The sequence below is a fragment of the Fukomys damarensis genome, unplaced genomic scaffold (assembly GCF_012274545.1).
Source record: "Fukomys damarensis isolate Sample0158 unplaced genomic scaffold, DMR_v1.0_HiC HiC_scaffold_23, whole genome shotgun sequence".
NCBI classification, from domain to species: Eukaryota; Metazoa; Chordata; class Mammalia; order Rodentia; family Bathyergidae; genus Fukomys; species Fukomys damarensis.
Window position 1 is genome coordinate 24,661,727 of NW_022900935.1, and position 19,229 is coordinate 24,680,955.

General features: G+C 41.2%; 1 protein-coding gene across 4 annotated transcripts in view; it reads right to left on the minus strand.

The window, feature by feature from the left end:
- The window catches only part of Eif2b3 (eukaryotic translation initiation factor 2B subunit gamma), a 119,123-nt gene that overhangs the window by 6,227 nt on the left and 93,667 nt on the right, over positions 1-19,229 (minus strand). For all 4 annotated transcript variants that reach the window (XM_010610158.3, XM_010610155.3, XM_010610156.3 and 1 more), the window contains 4 exons: positions 11,541-11,668; positions 9,890-10,080; positions 7,223-7,300; positions 6,600-6,748 (listed from right to left, as the gene is read on the minus strand). In XM_010610158.3, the coding sequence (XP_010608460.1) occupies positions 6,600-6,748; positions 7,223-7,300; positions 9,890-10,080; positions 11,541-11,668 (546 nt within the window). The remainder of the gene's footprint in view (positions 1-6,599; positions 6,749-7,222; positions 7,301-9,889; positions 10,081-11,540; positions 11,669-19,229) is intronic.

Here is a 19,229-nt window from a genome sequence, read left to right on the forward strand (position 1 = left end):
CCTAAGTTTCCTCCACGTCCCATAAAATTGCCAGATCCACCTCCACAACTTCTTTGTGATCCAGCACACTGCCATCTCTTGTTTAGAAAGGGCCCTTTTCACTTCAAATTATATCCATTAATTGTGTCTTTTTCTTTTTCTTTCTAAATGGTAGCAAAGTTTTATTAAAGGTAGAAAAAGAAATGGGCTCTGCAGAGCAAGTTTGAGCCAAGTAAAAGTAGGAAAAGAAGTGTACTCTCTATAGTGTGAAGGTAGGCCCACCATGCAAGAGAGAACTCAGTGGCCTTATAATGTAGTATTTCTGAACAATTATCAACTGTATCATGATCTCAAAAATTACAAAAGCAAATCCTCTCTTTTTTTCCATTCTGCCTGTCTTCTGTAACTTCTATGGCTTCAATCTTGCCATACTTTTCTCAAAGTAGTCTCTCAAATTATATTTTTCTGTATCTTCTTTAATATTAGCAACAAAACTTTTCTTTCTTGTTAGATGGGCATCAGGCCTTATTGAATCCTCCGTAGAAACAGCTCTCTTTGGTTCCACTACAACCCATCAGCTTTGTATGGTCAAGCATATTCTGCTGCATCTACATCTTCAACACATGAGTAAGTCACAAAAACAAAGCCCCCAGAGAATTTTGTTTGAAGACCTCTTATTACCACACAATCTGTGTGTGCCTCATTTCTCAAAATGTGAGTTTCAAAGTTCAGACCATAATAAATAGCATCCTCAAATGCTTTTGTTCTTTTGGACCTATCCTTTAAATTATATGAACTGCCATTTAATTCATGCACAAAGATTTTGATCATCTAAAGTCCTTACAGGGGTTCACATTCACATTCTAATATCTTCCTGAGTCCCATTTTGAGACTGGACCCACCTCTTCGAACTCAAGCTCAATCTCATTAGACTTTTGATTCTGAACACCAGCTGTCAGAGACAGTGGGAGAAAATGAAAAAGATAGGAAGATAGTCTTGCCTACACCTTCCCCAAGGTGGTCTTATTAGTATCTTTTAAGCCCCAAAGACCTTGGGCAGGTGGTCAGTGCACTGTCTAAAGAGCCTCAGAAGCTCACCACTGGTGGCAGGCAAGCACATTGAGAATGAGAAACTTCCTTATGTACAAAATTATTCTACTGACATTTGGTCCACACTAATAACAGAAAGATAATATAGTCACATGACTCAATTTAATTATATTTGGTCCACACTAATAACAGAAAGATAATATAGTCACATGACTCAATTTAATTTCTTTTCTCAAATTTACCATAATTAAAACCAAATGATCCCTACATAATGGGAAAGGTTCATATGGAATATAGGGTGTCCGATCTCATCACCATGAGCTAATTTGCAGAATTTGGCCTTCCTAGTTATTAACCTTAGGTGGGTTGCCTATATATTTTTTTGTTGTTGATTTTTGAGCAGAGTCTTGCTATGTAGATCAGGCTGGCCTTACTATATAGCCTATAGTTTTACATCAACCTTTTTAGTTAGAAAAGTAGCAAGTTGTACAGCTCTCTAAACTTTTTACTGTTTCCCTAACCTTAATAGAACACTGAGATTATGTCTCCTTCAAAAGGGGATCTAGGGCTGGGGATTTAGCTCAGGAGCACTGCACCTGCCTTGCAAGTACAAGGTCCTGAGCTCTATCCCCAGTACCAAAAAACAAAAACAAAAACAAAAAAACCAGGAGCAAATGACTCTGGGATAAGTTAGACCTTTCCTCTTAGATTCTCTAATTTCTTAGGGAGCCAGAGTTTCCCGATCAAGTGTCTTCAGGTCATTGACAACACTAACACTGGACTCTAATCAGTGTGAGGGAGTTGCTGTCTTGTCTGCCTACTTGCAGAAGAGGATGAAGGTGTTTGTTAATTAGAGAAAATGGGGGAAAGTTATGGTATTGTCTTCCTTGTAAGGTCTGAGGCAAGACAAGAGAAAGAGTGGGAGCTACAAATCCCCACGAGTAACTCTGGAACTAGATAATCAAATGGATAAAGGTAAGTGTAGTTTCAGTTTTCAAGAGAAGGGTGAGGTGTATTAGTCTTGTTGTAGGAGTCTGAGACAGGGCATGGAGTAGCAGGAGTACAATGAGAGCAAAGTCCAGAATGCCACAATTTATTCATCTGTGAAAATGCAAGGAACTGAGCTAGATGATTTCTAAGGCTGCAAATCACTCTAAATGCCAGGACTCATTATTGGAGCCAGATCATGAGAAGTTCTGACTTTATTCTAAAGATAATGGGGAGCCTTCAAAAGTTTAGTATTAGAATAGGGATGGAATCAGATATTCTTTTTTTGTTCTACATTGTTTTGTGAGTCAAGGTATCTCTAAATTGCTCAGGCTGGCCTTGAATTTGTGATCCTCCTGCCTCGGCCTCACAAGGGCTGGGACTAACGTTGTATACCACTGCATCTTTAGAAAGACACTGGCAGCACGGTGCCTTTGAGAAGTGAGCTAAAGCAACAACAACAACCAATAAAGACAAGGAACACTGTGTGTGTGCCAAGCATGGCCAAATGTTTTATGTTTATTAACTCTCTTAGTACCTGTATTCCCAATAAACCTATGGGGTACTTCAGTTTTGCCCAATTTTATAATAAGAAAGTAAGGCATGAAGAGGTAAGGTCAATTTTCTAAGAAGCTATTAAGCAACAGATTCAGAATTTGGTTTCTTACTCTGACTCCAAAACTCATGCTCTAACCCAGAGGTTGGTGGAAGGACAGATTTGGAAGAGAAAGCAAGATGAAGTTAGGAAATTAAGTAAGAGAACATTATCTTGGTTCAGAAGAGATACTGATCTTCTATGTAAACCCATAAAGTCATGGTGAGTTAATATCCTGAGCTGGGTAGGTTGGTGCATGCCTATAATCCCAGCACTCTGGGAGGTTGAGGTGGGAGGATTGGCAGGAGTTCAAGGCCAGCCTGCACTACATTTTGAGACCCTGCCTCAAAAAACAAAGCAAAACAAAACAAAACAAAAGAAAAACAACCCCTCCCAAAACCAACAAACCAACCCAATATCTTAAGTGGAAAAAAATTTAATAAACTTTACCTACCAAACATCATAGCTTAGCTACACAGTATACTATGGAGTATTGGTTATGATCACATGGCGGATTGGCAAATGTAGATTGTAAAAATATTATCATTATACTGCATACTGTTAGTCTGGGAAAAGATCAAAATTCAATTTGTTTTCTACTAAATGGGCACTGCTTTTACATCATCACAAAGTAAAATAATCCTAAATTGAACTATTTATGTTTGGGACCATCCGTACTTGATTAATCTCTCTTTTCCATGAGAGAGGCTTTCCTTAGATTTCTGGCAGTCTTTAGTCACCTCTTCATATTTAGAAATTGAATCTAAAAGAACTGATCGAATATCTAAGCCCAAGAATGGAATTTATCATTCATATAGTATAGCATGATCTGACTGGAGAGTTATATAGAAATTTTTGATGTAAATAAATTTGGTTTTTCTTCTTGGGTGGTCAGATATCGCAGAAGAAGCTCTTCTAAACTCCAGAAGACTTTATGCCAGGTCAGCAAAGTGGGCTGGGGTGAGGACAGAGAGCAGTGGCCAACATCCACACATTCGCCAACTTTCCTGGTTTCTTTTTTTTGATTTTTGTTTTTTTTGAGACAGGGTCTCACTATGTAGTTGAGACTGCCCTGGAACTCACTATGTAGCCCAGGCTGGTCTCAAACTTACAGCGATCCTCCTGTCTCAGCCTCCTGAGTGCTGGGATTATAGGCATGCACCACAACACCAGCTTTTTATTTTGGTACTGGGGATCGAACTTGGGACCTTGTGCTTGTGAGGCAGTTGGCAGCACTACTGAGCTAAATCCCTGGCCCTAAAATTTATTTTTTAAAAAATTTATTTAATATTTCCCTTTGTGTGTTTCCTTCCTTCCTTCCTGGGTGGCTTTGAATTCATTATGTATCCCAGGTTGGCCTCAAACTCATGGCAATATGCCTGGCTCAGTCTCCTGAGTGCTGGAATTATAGTCATGCACCACTATGCCTGGCCTGATTTATCTTAAGAAAAATTTCCCATTCTAAAAATCCTGAAAACAATTTATCTCAAAATATTCTTCCTGAAAATGTTTAAATGAGAAAGGGAACAAGGGAGGGGAGAGGAGGAAAGGAAAGGAGGGACAAGAAAAAAAAAATAGAAGGAAAAATGTAAACAAAGCTTTTGTAAATAAGGACAAGAAAGAGGAGAGCCACGCCTGCTCCCGACCCAGCCGCCATGGCTCAAGCACCTGGAAGGTAGCCGCGTGGGCACCCCTGAACCCCCGTAAGCCCCCCCCCGGACTCTCAGACCTCCTGACTGTGCCAGTCTTTGGACCCACTCTGCAGAGGCAGGGGTGGTCATCAAGGGTATTTTTCTGAGTTCCCAACTTTGAACATCTTTAAAGAAAGGGCATGGGAAACCTGTAATAGAACATTGTGGAGTTCAACCATTCAGAAGGTTGGGGAACTCAATCTGGGCCTTGCAGCCCGAGGTCAGTCAGCGTCATGGGGTTCAGCCATCAGCTAACTGAGATCAGGGGTCTGGCATCCTCGCTCTGTCTGAGCCATTAAATGGTAAATATACTATATTGAAATTTTGTTCACTGCAGACATGTTTTGGACTGCTTCTTGATTTCAATTTCATTCAAATGATTTAAGGGTGATAGACTAGTGACTACCACAGGTGGTCAGTGTCCAAGTTCTGCTGATCTTAATGTGTTGCTGATTGTATCAGTTGGGGTAAAGCATTGTGGTTGATTTGATGAGCTGTTTTCTCTGATGTTATGAAGATAAGAATGTCTGTGGGTCCTCGTTAGAGACACAGAAGCTAGGGTGCAACTATATCAGGAAGATTTGGGTGATAATCCAGAGATTAAACCAAGGACAGTCCGACAACAAAAATTAAAATGAGAAAACACTTAAGCAAGACACAAGGACAGACTTCCAGTTCACCAATGGCAAACAGTAGGGGAAATGAGGATGAAAAGGCCGATAGTGAATCACCAGGACACCCTGAACTCAAAGCACAGGAAGCAACAAAACAGATCAATCAGGCTCTAGAAAAATTCAAAACAGAAATAATTTCCCAGATAACCATAGAGATAGTGAGCAAAATGAAAGTCGTGATTCGAGACTCTAGAGCAGAAACTGACAAAAAAATAGATGAGCTCAGGACCATGATAGAAGCCATGAAGGCCCAGCATAAGAAAGAAATGGAAAAAATAAACGCCCAACATAGGAAAGAAATGGAATCCATAAAACAGATTCAAACAGATATCCAGGAGATTAAACACTCTATTGAAAGTGCACACAACAGAATAAAAGAATGCGAAGATAGGCTCTCAGATATAGAAGATAAGATTGCAGTCAGTGACCATGAAAAGAGAGTTCTCTTCAAAACAGTAAGAGATCATGAGAAATCGATCCAACAACTCCTAGATGATGCAAAGAAGAATAACATAAGACTGATAGGAATCCATGAAGTAGCAGGAGAAAATACAAATGACTTTAAAAAGCTGTTTGCAGAATTAATGATAGAAAACTTCCCAAACAGAGGGGAAGAATTTGACATTCAGATAACTGAGGCATATAGGACCCCAACTAGCTACAATAAGGACAAGAAAGGGGGTTAAAGGGGAGAATGGGAAAAAAGAAGCAAGATATATCATGTACAGGTACAAATTCCCTATGATGAATGTTACCATTTTGTATATTGAAAATGTACCAACACATACACATACACACACACACACACACACACACACACAAGGAAAGGCTGCTTCACTTAAGTAGACAGAACATTTTAGAAACCCAATAATGGCTTAGGCCACGAGAATTCCGCATTTCTCCATGTGTGACAACAAATAATGCCAATACAGCCTAATATATGGTTAATGAATGTGTACTGAATGAAAAAAAGTTCTTCCTTTCTTCTACCAACTATGCTCACATTTTATACACAGAAAAACTTGAGGCCTATAAGAAGAATCTCATTAAGCATCATAGAAGTCCTCTCATCCCAAGTCCAGGCTGTTCATAAATCAAGATTTTAGAACACTCTCAAATGTCTCTAAATGAGGAAGATTCTCAAGAAAAACAAAGTAAACAAACAAAAAAGGAAGAGTCTCTACAACTTATAGGGAAGCTTGCCCTCAAAAGCAGAGAGCAGCTCATACACTCAACTCCTTCTAGGCCCTCTGCCTTCTTTAGGTCCACTTTAGGTACTGAGACAGAAGAAGGTAACAGTCATTGGTCATTGGTGCCATCCTACTACTATCAAAAGTTCACTACTGTGGCTGTACTCATCAAGCAGGATACCAAGTAAAGAGAAGGCCACTTCTCCCAGGACCATGACTATTAAAAGAACGAGGAGAGTGCTAGAAATGCTTTGAGAGAACATGTCATTGTGGAGGCAAAACTATGACCTCAGGGGGCCCACGTACTACTCCTTTTTTTCCCTTCGCTTTCTTTCTCTCCCCAAAGTTAGCCCTTTCTTGAGCTGGGCTGGACTTCATGCCTCCTAGGTAGTACCAGGAGTCTTTCCTTATGAGGGCACAAGGGGAAACATACCCTTCTTCCACAGTGACTGAATTCATGAGAAGGCAATTGCTAATAGTCACCCTATCTCTTATGAGACAGGAGGAACCAATGACTGAGCGTTTAATCGATGACTTCTCTCCAACCTGGGTATCTGGTCCAATGAGGCTGTCAACTCCAACCTGCAAAAGGCAAGTAGAAAAGCTTGTCTATACATCCCAACCAACTGTAAGTCACCCCCAAAATCCCTTGAGCTGGGGTCTAATGAAATCTTTCTATAAAGACATTTCAGCAAAAGGGACCACATTATTATTTTTCAGGCTAAAAGTTCGTATAACTGCTGAGACCAACTCAAATGGAAATAAAACAAAATGGACACAGGTATACAGCCATGCACTTGGGTGCACAGATATGTTCTCTTGAGGAAAGTGCTCAAATCAGGGTGGAAGGACGGAATGAACACTCCTGTGTCTCAGCCCAATACCAAATGAACCCTTCCTTACAGGGTCAGTGTCTTCACAGGCAGTCTTGAGTGAGATTTTATTACTGGACTCAGATAGGATTTCTCTAGGGCTAAGGAGGTACAGGGCTCAAGGACAAGTCTCAAAGTCTTCCAGAAACTGTCCTTTGACAGCCCTTCCCATGCTAACACTTACCAGATGTTTGCTGGTAATCTGGGCTGAGGGATGAACCAGTGATTCTTCTGGACAAAGAATAGGCAGCAATTTGGGCACCTCAAGGAAAGAGATTTAGTCATTAAAGACCAGAAAAAGACCTAAAAACACCTTAGATAGAGCCCAATGCCCAATCAGAGATGTGGGAAGTTCCCAGCCACAGCTTTCTCTCTGTGAGGGAGAGTGAGGCTGCTGCATGTCCCCTAGGACCTGGATTGTTTATGTAGTAGCATCTAGATGGCTGTATCCTCAGTCTCTTAGCTGAGAGTGTTCTGTGAAAGTCATATCAGACACCTCAAGTGCGGAGGCAAGCCTTTGAGGTACCCAAGCAGAACTTCTTGGGAAAGGAGATCTGATGGGGACAAGGAATATCACAAGTGATGAGCATAGTCATCCTAGGTTCCTGCTCAGCTCCTGGACTACTCTGGCTATGCACAAGGTGAGGACAGAGCAACGTTAAGACAAATTCCACAATCAGGGACTGATCCTGGTTAGAAATCCGTGTTTTTCGCCAGCCAAAAGAAAATGAAGGGGAAGTAATACTATTCATACTAACAGTGACAAGATTAGGGGTACGGGGGCTTTGGCTACTGGCCCATTAGGAAGGTACAGGTAGAGTGCCCAATGATTTTCCAGCACAGGAAGAATGCTGGTCAGAGCACTGTATATGGTGGCCTCTGGTCAAACTGGCATATGAAGTCTAATCCTCCAGGCCCTGGTCTTCCATTATAATCCAACTATTATGGCTTGTCTTCCCCCAAAAACCTCATGGGCTCATAGGTAGGGCTTTTCACAGCTGGCTGGATCTAGGGTATATGATGCTAGGATTATGAGTGTATGGTACTAGGGCCGGGAATTTAGCTCAGTGGTTTCATTGCCTGCCTCACAAGTGCAAGGACCCATCAAAACCAAAACAAACAAACAAAAAAACAACAATGTAAGGTACTAAATCACTCTAGTGGTTAGAATTAGCATAGTACTGGGTATGGCTGAATGGGTTTACTGAAGACAGATGTCCCACCCTGGGTGTGGATGGCACCACCCAAAAGGCTAGTAGCCCGGATGGAATAAAAGGGAAAGATAGGCTCGCAGTTTTTTGTTGCCTTCTGCTTGCCACACCATGGACTATTTCTCCTCTGTGATGCCTCTCTGCCATGCCACCCTGCCTTGGAACTAGCTGACCATGGACTGGAACCTCTACAAACTGTGAGCTAAATAAACCCTCCCCCTTTGTCTTGTGGGTGTCAGGTGTTGTGTCTCAGCACTGAGAAAAGAAACTGAGACACCCACCAATGCCCTTTGGGGTTGTCTGCCACCACAGACTCTGCTGGAACTTCATAGGACACTTTTCTGGCATGAGGCTATCTACAAATATGCTTCCAGGCCAGCCTGACAGATTCTAGTCCTAGGTAAACATAAGTGTGATTTCTCATAGCTCTCTGGGTTGGGATTCCCTTGGATTTATAACCAGTACAGGCTGAAGACAACTTGATGTCTGGAGTTGAGGCTATAGCTACTTGAACTCTCTGGTGTGGCTCCTGAAGGTTCCAAAGCCAGGTTTTCTTCAGCGGCATCTCAATTTTTTTTTGGTACCAGGAATTTAACTCAGGACCTTGTGCTTGCCAGGCAGGCACAGTGACACTAAGCTAAATCCCCGATCCCTCAATTTTTAATAATATCCTCATTCTACATCCCACACCACTGCCTACCCTACTCTGCACCTGCCAAGACAGTTTCCATAGAGTTCAGCCAGGAACAATGCCTATAGCTAATATTTTTATAATCTCATCTCTATCATTCTTGAATAACACCCAATGTTGTTCCCTCAATTATCTTTTCCTAATCTCATCTCAATCCTTTATCTGTATTTCTTTTCCTAGTATTATCATTCCTCTCTCCTAAAGCCTTCCTCCTATGCTCACAACATAATAAAGAGCTCACGTACACCCTTCATCTCCTTACCCCATGCCATCTGTCTCTCCCAACACCCTTTGGTTTTTTTGAGTCAGGGTTTCACTATGTAGTCTAGGCTGCACTTGAACTCTATGCAGCCCAGGTTGGCCTCAAACTCATGATACTCCTGCCTCAGCCTCCCAGAATGCTGGGAATATTCTCTTTATTTTCTATTTTTTGAGATAGGGTCTTACTATACAGTTCAGGCTTGGCTTGAACTCATAGCAAACCTCCTGCCCAAGTCTCCTGAGGGCTGGGATTACAGTGCTACAATACCTGGTCTCCTTCACTTTCGTAGAGAAGCCTTCTCCCTATGTCTATGTTTACCTCAACAAAGTAATAATTATACAGTATTTATCTTCTTGTTTTCGTAAGTACTGTAGGTACAGAATTCCCATTGTGGACATAGTAGGAGACAGCTACTGAAGCCAGAGGCCAGAAGTTAGCCTTCCTGGAGCTCTAAGCCTTTCCTTAGAGCCACAAAGGCCCCAATCTATGGACCAGGCCCTCTACTTCCCTTTTTGCTGTACCTGGTTCTTCAGTGACCGCCCCTGACATTCCAAGTCATGCTCAGCCTTGGGAATGAGAGAGATTCTGAATAAGTTACTATGTACCTAATGGTGAAGTAAGACAAAAGGCTCAGTCCATTTCTAGGGCAGGAACTTCTTGATTCCTTTTCTAAACCCATCTTCTCACCTGTCTGTTTGCTTCCATGTAGAGTCCCAGAGTGTTCACTCGAGAGCAGAGCCCCTCTTTCATGATGTGCACATAACAGCGCACCCGTGACCTGGACAAGTCTTCCCATCTATCTCTGCGACAGGCATTCCAGCAGGTATCATAGGGAGCCGAGGTCAGTGTATTGGCTTCTTTTATAAAACTGTAAACATCTTTAGAACAAACACCCAAACTAAGTAAGGAGAGAGACAGAGAGAGAAAGAGAGCGAGAGAGAGGGAGAGAGAGAGAGAGAGAACAGAGAAGATACAGACTCAGGCAAGTTTTGAAAAAGGGTATAGCTAACACTTCACCTTGAAACTCATCTGTGAAGCATCCACCCCAGGGAAATCCCATTACAATTGGGAAGACTAAGTCAAATGGAAAGAGTCAGTGTATTTTTCTGTATTGTATAAAATGCCTAATAAGAGGCCCTAAAAGCAAGTTTGGTCAATAAGTACTGCTAAGGAAAATAAAATAAATGCTGCTCGTAAATCATGCGAAAATACAGATGTCCAGGTGTTAGTGACCAGCCATGCCTGCTTTGTGCAGCTCATCTCTGTGACCATATTAGGCAGCTGTGCTGTGACAGAAAGAGCACACAACTTGCAGCCAGAGTACCTGGCCTCCAGTTTTGAAACTCTCTCTTTTTTTGTGGGGGTCTGGGGATCGAACTCAGGACCTTGTGCTTGCAAGGCAGGCACGGTGCCACTGAGCTAAATCCCAGCCCCACTTTTTTTTTTTTAAACAAAGTTCATTTGAAAAAGTAAAAGTGAAGAGGGAGGGAGAAATTGGATCTGCAGAGTGAGCTTGGGCCAAGTAAAAGAGGAAAAAAGCAAGATAAAAGGGATACCCTGGTGGATGCAGGGTGGGCTATTGTGAGAGGAAGCACAAGAGCCCAAGGCCTACAATTTTAACCATTACTCTATACTGTCTCAGTTTACTGTTTGGTAAATCTTTTTTTCAGAATATATACAAACACAGGACTAGGCCATAGACCAGGAATTTGACAGCAACCAAGACAAATCTTATTTCCAGATCCTGGAATGGAGACAGTTTGGTTGGTCTCTAATTGGACTGTAATTATATACTTCTTCACCTGCCTTCCCTTGACAGAAGAGGCTGAGTTTAATCAGAAGTTGATCTGCCCAGGACCTGAAGAACCAGGGAGCAGAGTAACAGCAAGCAGAATTTAAAGACAAACTGGTCTAATGTTAAGAACAGAGCTATGAAACAGACAATGGTGTTGGAAGCATGCCTAGCCTGTCCCTGAATAGCACAGTGCTGGAATCTGCCTGAGCAAACTTATGCAGAGCTTGGGAGTATGGGGTCAGCTAGCTTGTCTTGTCCATAGACTAGATCTGCTGCCTTAAGACAGGGATCCTGTGATACCAAGACCAGACAACGACAAAACAAAACAAAAAAAACTACAGTACAGTCCATATCCTTGATGAACACAGATGGAAAAATCCTTAATAAATACTTGCTAACTGAATTCAACAACACATTAAAAAGATTATAAGCCATGGAGAAAAGAAAAAGACAGGCCTCTTAGGCTGGGCTAAGCCACCCAGCCACTCTCTTAAAAGGTGCTCCTACCCCTGCCACTATTAGTGCACCAACCCAAGAACTTACCTAAGGATTTTGGTTCCTTTTTCTTTAGATCTTCCTCCTTTTCTTCTTGTCCCTGTTGTGAGGATGCTGAGGAAAACTGTTTTCTTACTAGGTATGGAATCAGCTCACTCCGGATAGAAGTGATCGATCTAGGAAGAAAGAGTTACTAAATATGAGAAACTTGACTAGAACATATTGGAACCAAAAACTGTGAATGCAAGAGAAGCCAAATCCTGTCCTACCACTGCAAACTGAAAGAGATCAAGTGGGCAATGATTTGGCAATTCTGGAGAAGAGGATCTGAGCTCTCTTTATTAGCTTCAGGCTGGGAGTAGTGCACTGAATCTGAGAATTTCTCCCCCTAGTTAGGGCAGAAAATAGTCTTCCATAAAGTCCCATCTACCTGGTGTATGTCTATGTATATTTATAATGCATACACACGTGTATATGGATATATAGACTTTAACATGGTGCTCAGACTCTTCATTGGCAACAACCCATGAAAAGGTAGAACGTGATGGTCTCTTGAAACTTTCAAAAATATTTAGAAAAATTTCTTCATAAAAGCTCTATAGCCAGGGATAGTGGCACATCCTTGAAATCCTGATACTCAGGAGGTTGAGGTAGGAGGACAGGTGAAAGTTCAAAGCCAGCCTGTGATACATGGTGATTTTTTTTTTTTTTTTTGGTACTGGGGATCCAACTTAGGACCTTGGACTTGTGAGGCAGGCGCTGGCACCACTAAGCTAAACCTCAGCCTAGATACATGGTGAACTTAAGGCCAGGCTGAACTACACAGCAAGACCTTGTCTCAGAATCAACCAACCAACCTAAAAAAAAAAAAAAGTCCTGTATATCTTCTTATATTTCTTATTGATGCAATAGTGTTTCTTTTTATTTCTTTTTTGTTTCTTGAGACAGGGTCTCACTATGTAGTTCAGCCTGGCCTTGAACTCACTATGTAAACCAGGCTGGCTTTGAACTTGTCCCTATCCTCCTGCCTCAGCTTCCAGAGTGCTGGAATTTCAAGAATGTGCCATTAGGTTAAGGAAGTTCTTTTATTTCTTGTCAAAATCTTTCATCTACAAATGAATACTGAATTTTATTAAAAAATTTTTTTGAGATAGTATCTCAGTATGTAGGTTAGGCTGGACTTGAACTCACTATGTAGTTCAGGCTGGCTCTGAACTTGGGGCTATCCTGCCTCAGCCTCCTGAGTACTGGGATTACAAAATGTGCTACTCTGCTCAGCTTAAAAAAATTTTTTGTGCTTATGGAGCTTTTAATTTTTTTTCACTTTTAATCTGTTATGGCAATGAATTATATATTTTAATATTTTCTAATGCTAATAGCTATGTTAGATAATGATTATAGAATTTCTGTTCTGTATTCCCTCATGATTATCGGTGATTTCTTTATGCAAATTATAAAATTTTATAACCTTAGGCTGGACAATCTTTAAGTTTCTTGTCTTATTTTTCTTAGCATGGTACTACTCTCTTGGTTTGATTTAGATTCTGCAAATTTAAGGTCTGTTCTAATGAATAAGTAGTTCCCAAGCAGATTTTATAGTCCTACCTACTTAAAAGAGTGGGTTCTCTTATATTAACATTTGGATCTATTTAACAATAGTTATCAAGGCATTTGCACAACAAAGTTAATTTCAGTTTACTTTCATGTAATTATATCAGTCTAGGTAGGCATTTTGGGAAAATAAAACCACAGATTAATATGTAGGAGAACTCCCAGAAAACAACAAGAAAAAAACTTCATTATTTTTATACCTCAAAAATAAATGCAGTAGAACAATGAATGTAACTGCACTGTATCCCTAAAATGTACCAATAAACTCAATTAAAGCTGGAAAAAAAATAAATGCAGTAGGACATTTTGGTCAAGAGCTTTGGAGTTCTTCTTTATAGAGTTTCTGGGTTCCAGGAAGCATATTACTTCCTGGTAGGTATCAAGACAGGATGTTGGTGTTGGGTGAGGCTGGAAATATATCTCAGTGGTAAGAAGAATGCTTGACTAGCACCCCGGAGGCCCTGCATTCCATCTACTCCCAGCACCGCGCCCCCAAAAAAAGACAGGGGAAGAAGGGACCTGATCCTTAGTATGGTGAGTATGCTTTTTTTTTTTTTTAATAAATGCTTTTGTTTTTTGTGGTATTGGGGATCAAACCCAGGGGAACTCTACCACAGAGCTATCCCCAACACCTTTTATTTTTAAAATTTCAAGACACTCTTGCTAAATTGTCTAGATGGGACTTGAACTTGCAACCCTCCTGCCTCAGCCTCCTATAATGCTCGGACATGTCATGTGCCACTGTACCCTGCTTGCTTTTGATTTAATACCTAGTAAGAGAAATGAAAGCGGATGGATGAGACTTCATTAGAATTTTAAATCACTAGTTAATTTATTTAGCATGTATCAACTATCTATCATACAGCACTCTACCACTGAGTTTACATCCCAAGGCCCCCACCCCTTTTATTTATTTATTTATCTTTGGTACTGGGTTTCAAACTTGGGTCCTTGTGCTTGCAAGGCAGGCAGCGGAACCACTTAGCTAACTCCCTGGCCCATCCTTTTATTTTGAGTCAGGGTCTCAATAAATTACCCAGGCTTGCCTTGAATTTACGATCCTTTTGTCTCAGCTTCCCAAGTAGCTGGGATTACAGAAGTCTGCCACTGTATATGCCTAGCTGGTCATATACTATTTCTGACTTTAAGGATTAATAATCCAGTGAGTAATTACTTGGTATATGTACAAGGAGAAAGGTAGTGAGAGATGAAGCTGATTGATTAGGTAGGCAAGGGAGCCAGAATGTGGCAGTGTTCTGTGGAGGTCTAGAAGATCTGAACCAAGAAGCCCATGCTGGTTTTTAAGCAGGAAAATGACATGATCAGTTTCATTTCTGAGAAAGATAATTCTGCAAGCAAGGTAGAAGAAGACCTAAGATAAAGAGACTAAAGCTAGGAAAACCAGTCCTAGTAATCAGAGATAGATAACGAGGCCTGAAAGAAAGGTTAAAGCACTGATAGCCCTGTAAAGCTGACTGCTGCTGCATAAATTCCCACTTCCTACCCAAGCCCTCAGTCAGAGACACTCAGCCCATGGACACAGGACCACACAGACCGAGAGTAGGTAGGAAGGCAAGGCAGAGGCAGAGGAAAGAGGATGGGAAGGGGAGGGGAAAATTATGAACCCCAGAGCTACATAGTTCATAGTTTCTGTTATTTTTAAAGGATCAAGCCAAACATCTTTGGAAAATTCTATGTAAGCTGGGAGTTCTTGTATTGAATTTCAATGCGATTTTTCTCCTGATCCTTTGATGGAGATTAAAAATTTCCATATGAATACAAACAATAAAACAAGACTTATTCTTAGCTTTTCTCTCTCTCTCTCTTTTTTTTTTTTGTTTGTTTTTTGGTACCGGGATGGAACTCTGGTCCTTGCGCTTGCGAGGCAGGTGGCACAACCATTGAGCTAAATCCCCGGTCCATCTTTTTCTCATCTTTTAATGCTCCAAACCAGTGTGGATAGCAAATGTTCCTTGGTCCTCGCCACTGGAAAACAAGTCAGTTCTTTTGAAGAAGGGACAAAGCACAGGCAGCTGGAGGATTTCAGGGCTATGGGATTTATGTTATGCACCAAAACAGAGTGAACTGTCACTGTAAGAGGCAAGCAAACAAGCCTTGGCACACAGCCCCATCAGTAACTGATTCAGAGAGAAGATATGAAATCATCCTGCCATGTCCCACTCACTTCTGGTAGAGCTTAGAATTAGGTCAATTCCTACAATGCAGATGGCTTAGCAGAATTACTCTTCCTGCTTTCCAGTCAGAGCGCAGGCAGCTCAAAGCTGTGCCAAGAAGTCATACAAGGCTACTGTAAAGCTAGCCCTGGTGCAGCACAACTATAATCTCAGTACTCTGGGAAGCTGATGCAGGAGGATTGAAACTTTGATCCCAGTCCTAGGCAATTTAGCAACTTAGAACCTGACTCAAAATAATAAAAAAGGGGGTTGTGGATGTAACTCAGGACTTAACTCAAAAGGCCCTGAGTTTAATTTCCAGTACTCTGAAACCCCCCTCCCCCATCAAAGCTACTATGAACCTTTGTGAACATCCTGACCTTGGGCCTGAAGGCTACCAGCTGCATACAGTGGCCCCACCAAACTTTCTTCAGTCTGTCTCTCTCCTGCAGTGCTGGGGATGGAACCCAGGAGGCCTCAGAGATGCTAGGCAATCTCCCTTCTTATACAGCCTTCTCAGAGACGTCTCATCTCGCCGGGAATTTAGCTCAGTGGTTCCACCACCTGCCTCGCAAGCACAAGGACCCAAGTTCGATCCCCAGTACCAAAAAAAAAAAAAAAAGAAAGAATCATCTCATCTCATGAAATTACTATATAAGTTCCTCTCAGGAAATCACAAAGGAGTACAGATCTGCCAAAATAAAACCCATTAATCTGTATAACCAATATACACTAATAAAAACAGATGTGGATACAAGAAAAAAAAAAAGAAATCACAAAGGCAAATAACAACTTTAATTACCAGCTGTAAACAATAATTCCACCAAAATAAAAAGACAAAATAATTGCTACAGGACAAAGGAGTAGTATTTTTCACAGAAAAATATATAAGTATTTCTAAAACATGTATAATATTTTTAAAGAAATAAAAATGAAAATAAGATGCAATTTCTCTTCTAACTAAATTAGCAAATGTAACATAAATTGCCTTACTGGTGAAAGTACTTTGAGAACAGTGACTCTCATATAGTAAGAGTCAAAAGGTAAAATTATTTCTGAAGATTCATTGGCAATACATAGCAAAAGACTGGAAGATATTTGTATTAGTTCACTCTGTAATTCCATTTCTGTAAGTCCGTTCTAAGGAAATCCATTATGTTCAATAAATATCTGCTGAACAAATAAAATAGTCAAATTTAAAAAGAGGTATTCTTCTGTTATTTGTAAAAATAGAAAATAATAAAAAACCCAAACCAGGAAGATGATGGTGATGGTGATGATGATGATGATGATGACGATGATGATATTTGAGCTGGGGATTTAGCTCAGTGGCACTGCACCTGCCTTGCAAGCACAAGTTCCTGAGTTTGATCCCTAGCACTAAAAAAAACCAAAATCAAAATGAAAAATCCTCACCAAACTGAGAATGATGTTTAATCCCAACATTCTGGGAGGAATGTAGCTGAGTGTGAAGGCCCTGGGTTCAGTCAGTCCTCAGTATCATAAGAAAGAAAGAAAGAAAGAAAGGCAGGCAGGCAAACTAACTCAAAGACTACTCTGGTTTAATTTTTTGGGCATTGATTTGGCAGCAATAGAATCTTCAGATATTCATACACACCCAACAAATAATGGGTGAGATTTAGGAGTCACGCTCTCTTGGCTTAATTTTGTTGTTTGTGTAGAGGGACCTTCAGACAATCTCTAGGACATCTAAGGACCAGAAACCACGCACAGCCCATTCATATGGATGCCAGAACTTTTTTTTTTTTTTTGAGATAGGGTCTCACTGTGAAGTTCAGGTTGGCATTGGATTCACTATATAATTCAGGCTGGCCTTGAACTCTTGGTGATCCTCCTGCCTCAGCCTCCCATGTGCTGGGATTACAGGTATAAGCCATCATGCCTGGTATCTCCCCGCCTTTTTTTTTTAATTTAAAAAAATTTTTTTTGGGTACTGGGGATTGAACTCAGGTCCTTGCACTTCTGAGTCAGGCAGTGGAACCACTGAGCTAAATCCCTGGACCTGTTTTGTTGTTGTTGTTTTGTTTTTTTAGAGACAGGGTCTCACTATGTAGTTGAGACTGACCTGGAACTCACTATGTAGCCCAGGCTGGTCTCGAAATCACAGTGATACTCCTGCCTCAGCTTCCCTAGTGCTGGGATTACAGGCGTGTGCCACCACACCTGGCTTGGGTCTGCTTTTTTTTTTGAGATAGGGTCCCACTATATAGTTCACTTGAACTATGTATAGCCCATTTGGTTTCAAACTTGCAGTGATTCTCCTACCTCAGCTGAGTGCTGGGATTACAGGCATATAGTACTACACCTGATTTTCTTCCTCTTTTGTTTTTAAAAATAGAATCCTTTATAAGTCCAGGCTAGTCTTGAACTTGCTATACATCCCAGGATGGCCTCTAACACAGAGGTTCTCCTGCCTCAGCTTCCCAAGGGTTAGGATTATAGGCATACAACACCATGACCCCCCACCCCTCCCACCGTGGTACAGGGGATTGAACCCAGGGAGCATTGATCTATATCCCTAGCCTGTTTTATTTTCTGACAAGATCTCACTTAGTTACCCAGCCTGGCTTCAAACTTTCAATCCTCCTTCTCAGCTTCCTGAGTAGCTGGGATTAAAGGTGTGTGCCACTATACCTGGCTAAGACTATTTGTTTAAAGATCTGTAATTTTATATTCAGCTTTCAAGACCTAAACATTGCTACCTATCACCAATTCAATCTCACCCTATTTATCTCTTCTCTTACTTCTAAAAGGCCTGCACTATTCTAGCCAGGAACTAAGAATCTCTTTCTCTCTCTCCTCTCCCCGCTTTTCTCTCCCTCCCTCTCCTCTGTCTTCCCCCTCTTCCCCCCCTCCCCCCTCACTCCCTTCCTTCTTACTGAGGATTGAACTCGGGTCCTTGCGCTTTCGAGAACCACTGAGCTAAATCCCTGGCTCATTTACCACTTTAATTCACCCTACTGTTTCATCATGTCTTTCCTGGCACATTGAAATTTTTTGTTTGTTTGTTTTTTGAGACAGGGTCTCACTATGCATTTGAGACTGACCTGGAGCTATGTAGCCCAGGCTGGTCTCAAACTCACAGCGATGCTCCGGCCTCAGCCTCCTGAGTGCTGGGATTATAGGAGTGCGCCACCATGCCCGTCTTGGGCACATTGAAATTTACCAACTTTTAATATATGCCTTTTTTTTTGGTACCAGGAATCAAACTCAGGACCTTCTGCTTACAAGGCTGGTGGCAGAGCCACTGAGCTAAATCCCTGGCCCTATATATGCCTTTTGATTCTAGCAACTCTGAGAGGCAAGGGTAAGTGGTGAGAGGAAAGACTTAAGTGTTTCTTCAATAGATTTTGAGATGGGGAGGTAGCTGGAGCTGGAGATCTTATCATTTATTACAGCAACCTCTGGGAAATTCCCATGGCTAGAGCTTGTAGCCAGGAGCCAAAGTCATGTCACCAGCTTCAGACTTGTCTTCAGGGCATATAGCTAAATGGTAATGGCCAAATTAAGTACAAATAAGCTATCGCAAGCTCAATGTGAAGGCCCTGGGTTCATTCTCCAGTACTGAAAACAAATTAAAAAACCAAACCAAACCAAATCACTGCAGCCCAGGATAAGGCTAGCTTTGGTGGAAAACTGCCTGCATGTCCAGACATCAACAGCCATAATATCTGATAGTTCTACAGAAACAGTTTTTGACTCTAGTATTACTGATGTAGTACGGTACTGTATCATACCTCTGTGAATGTAAAATATCTTGTACCTGCTTTATGATAGATAGTAGGGACCGTGCTTTATCAGAGCTATATTTAATGATATTACTCTAGAATGTTCTCTTTCCAGATGATGATTAAGATGCTAATAAAAAAAAAATGGTGCCAGGTACCACAACAGCAACAGAACTTTGCTGTTTTCTGGATATTATTCTTTT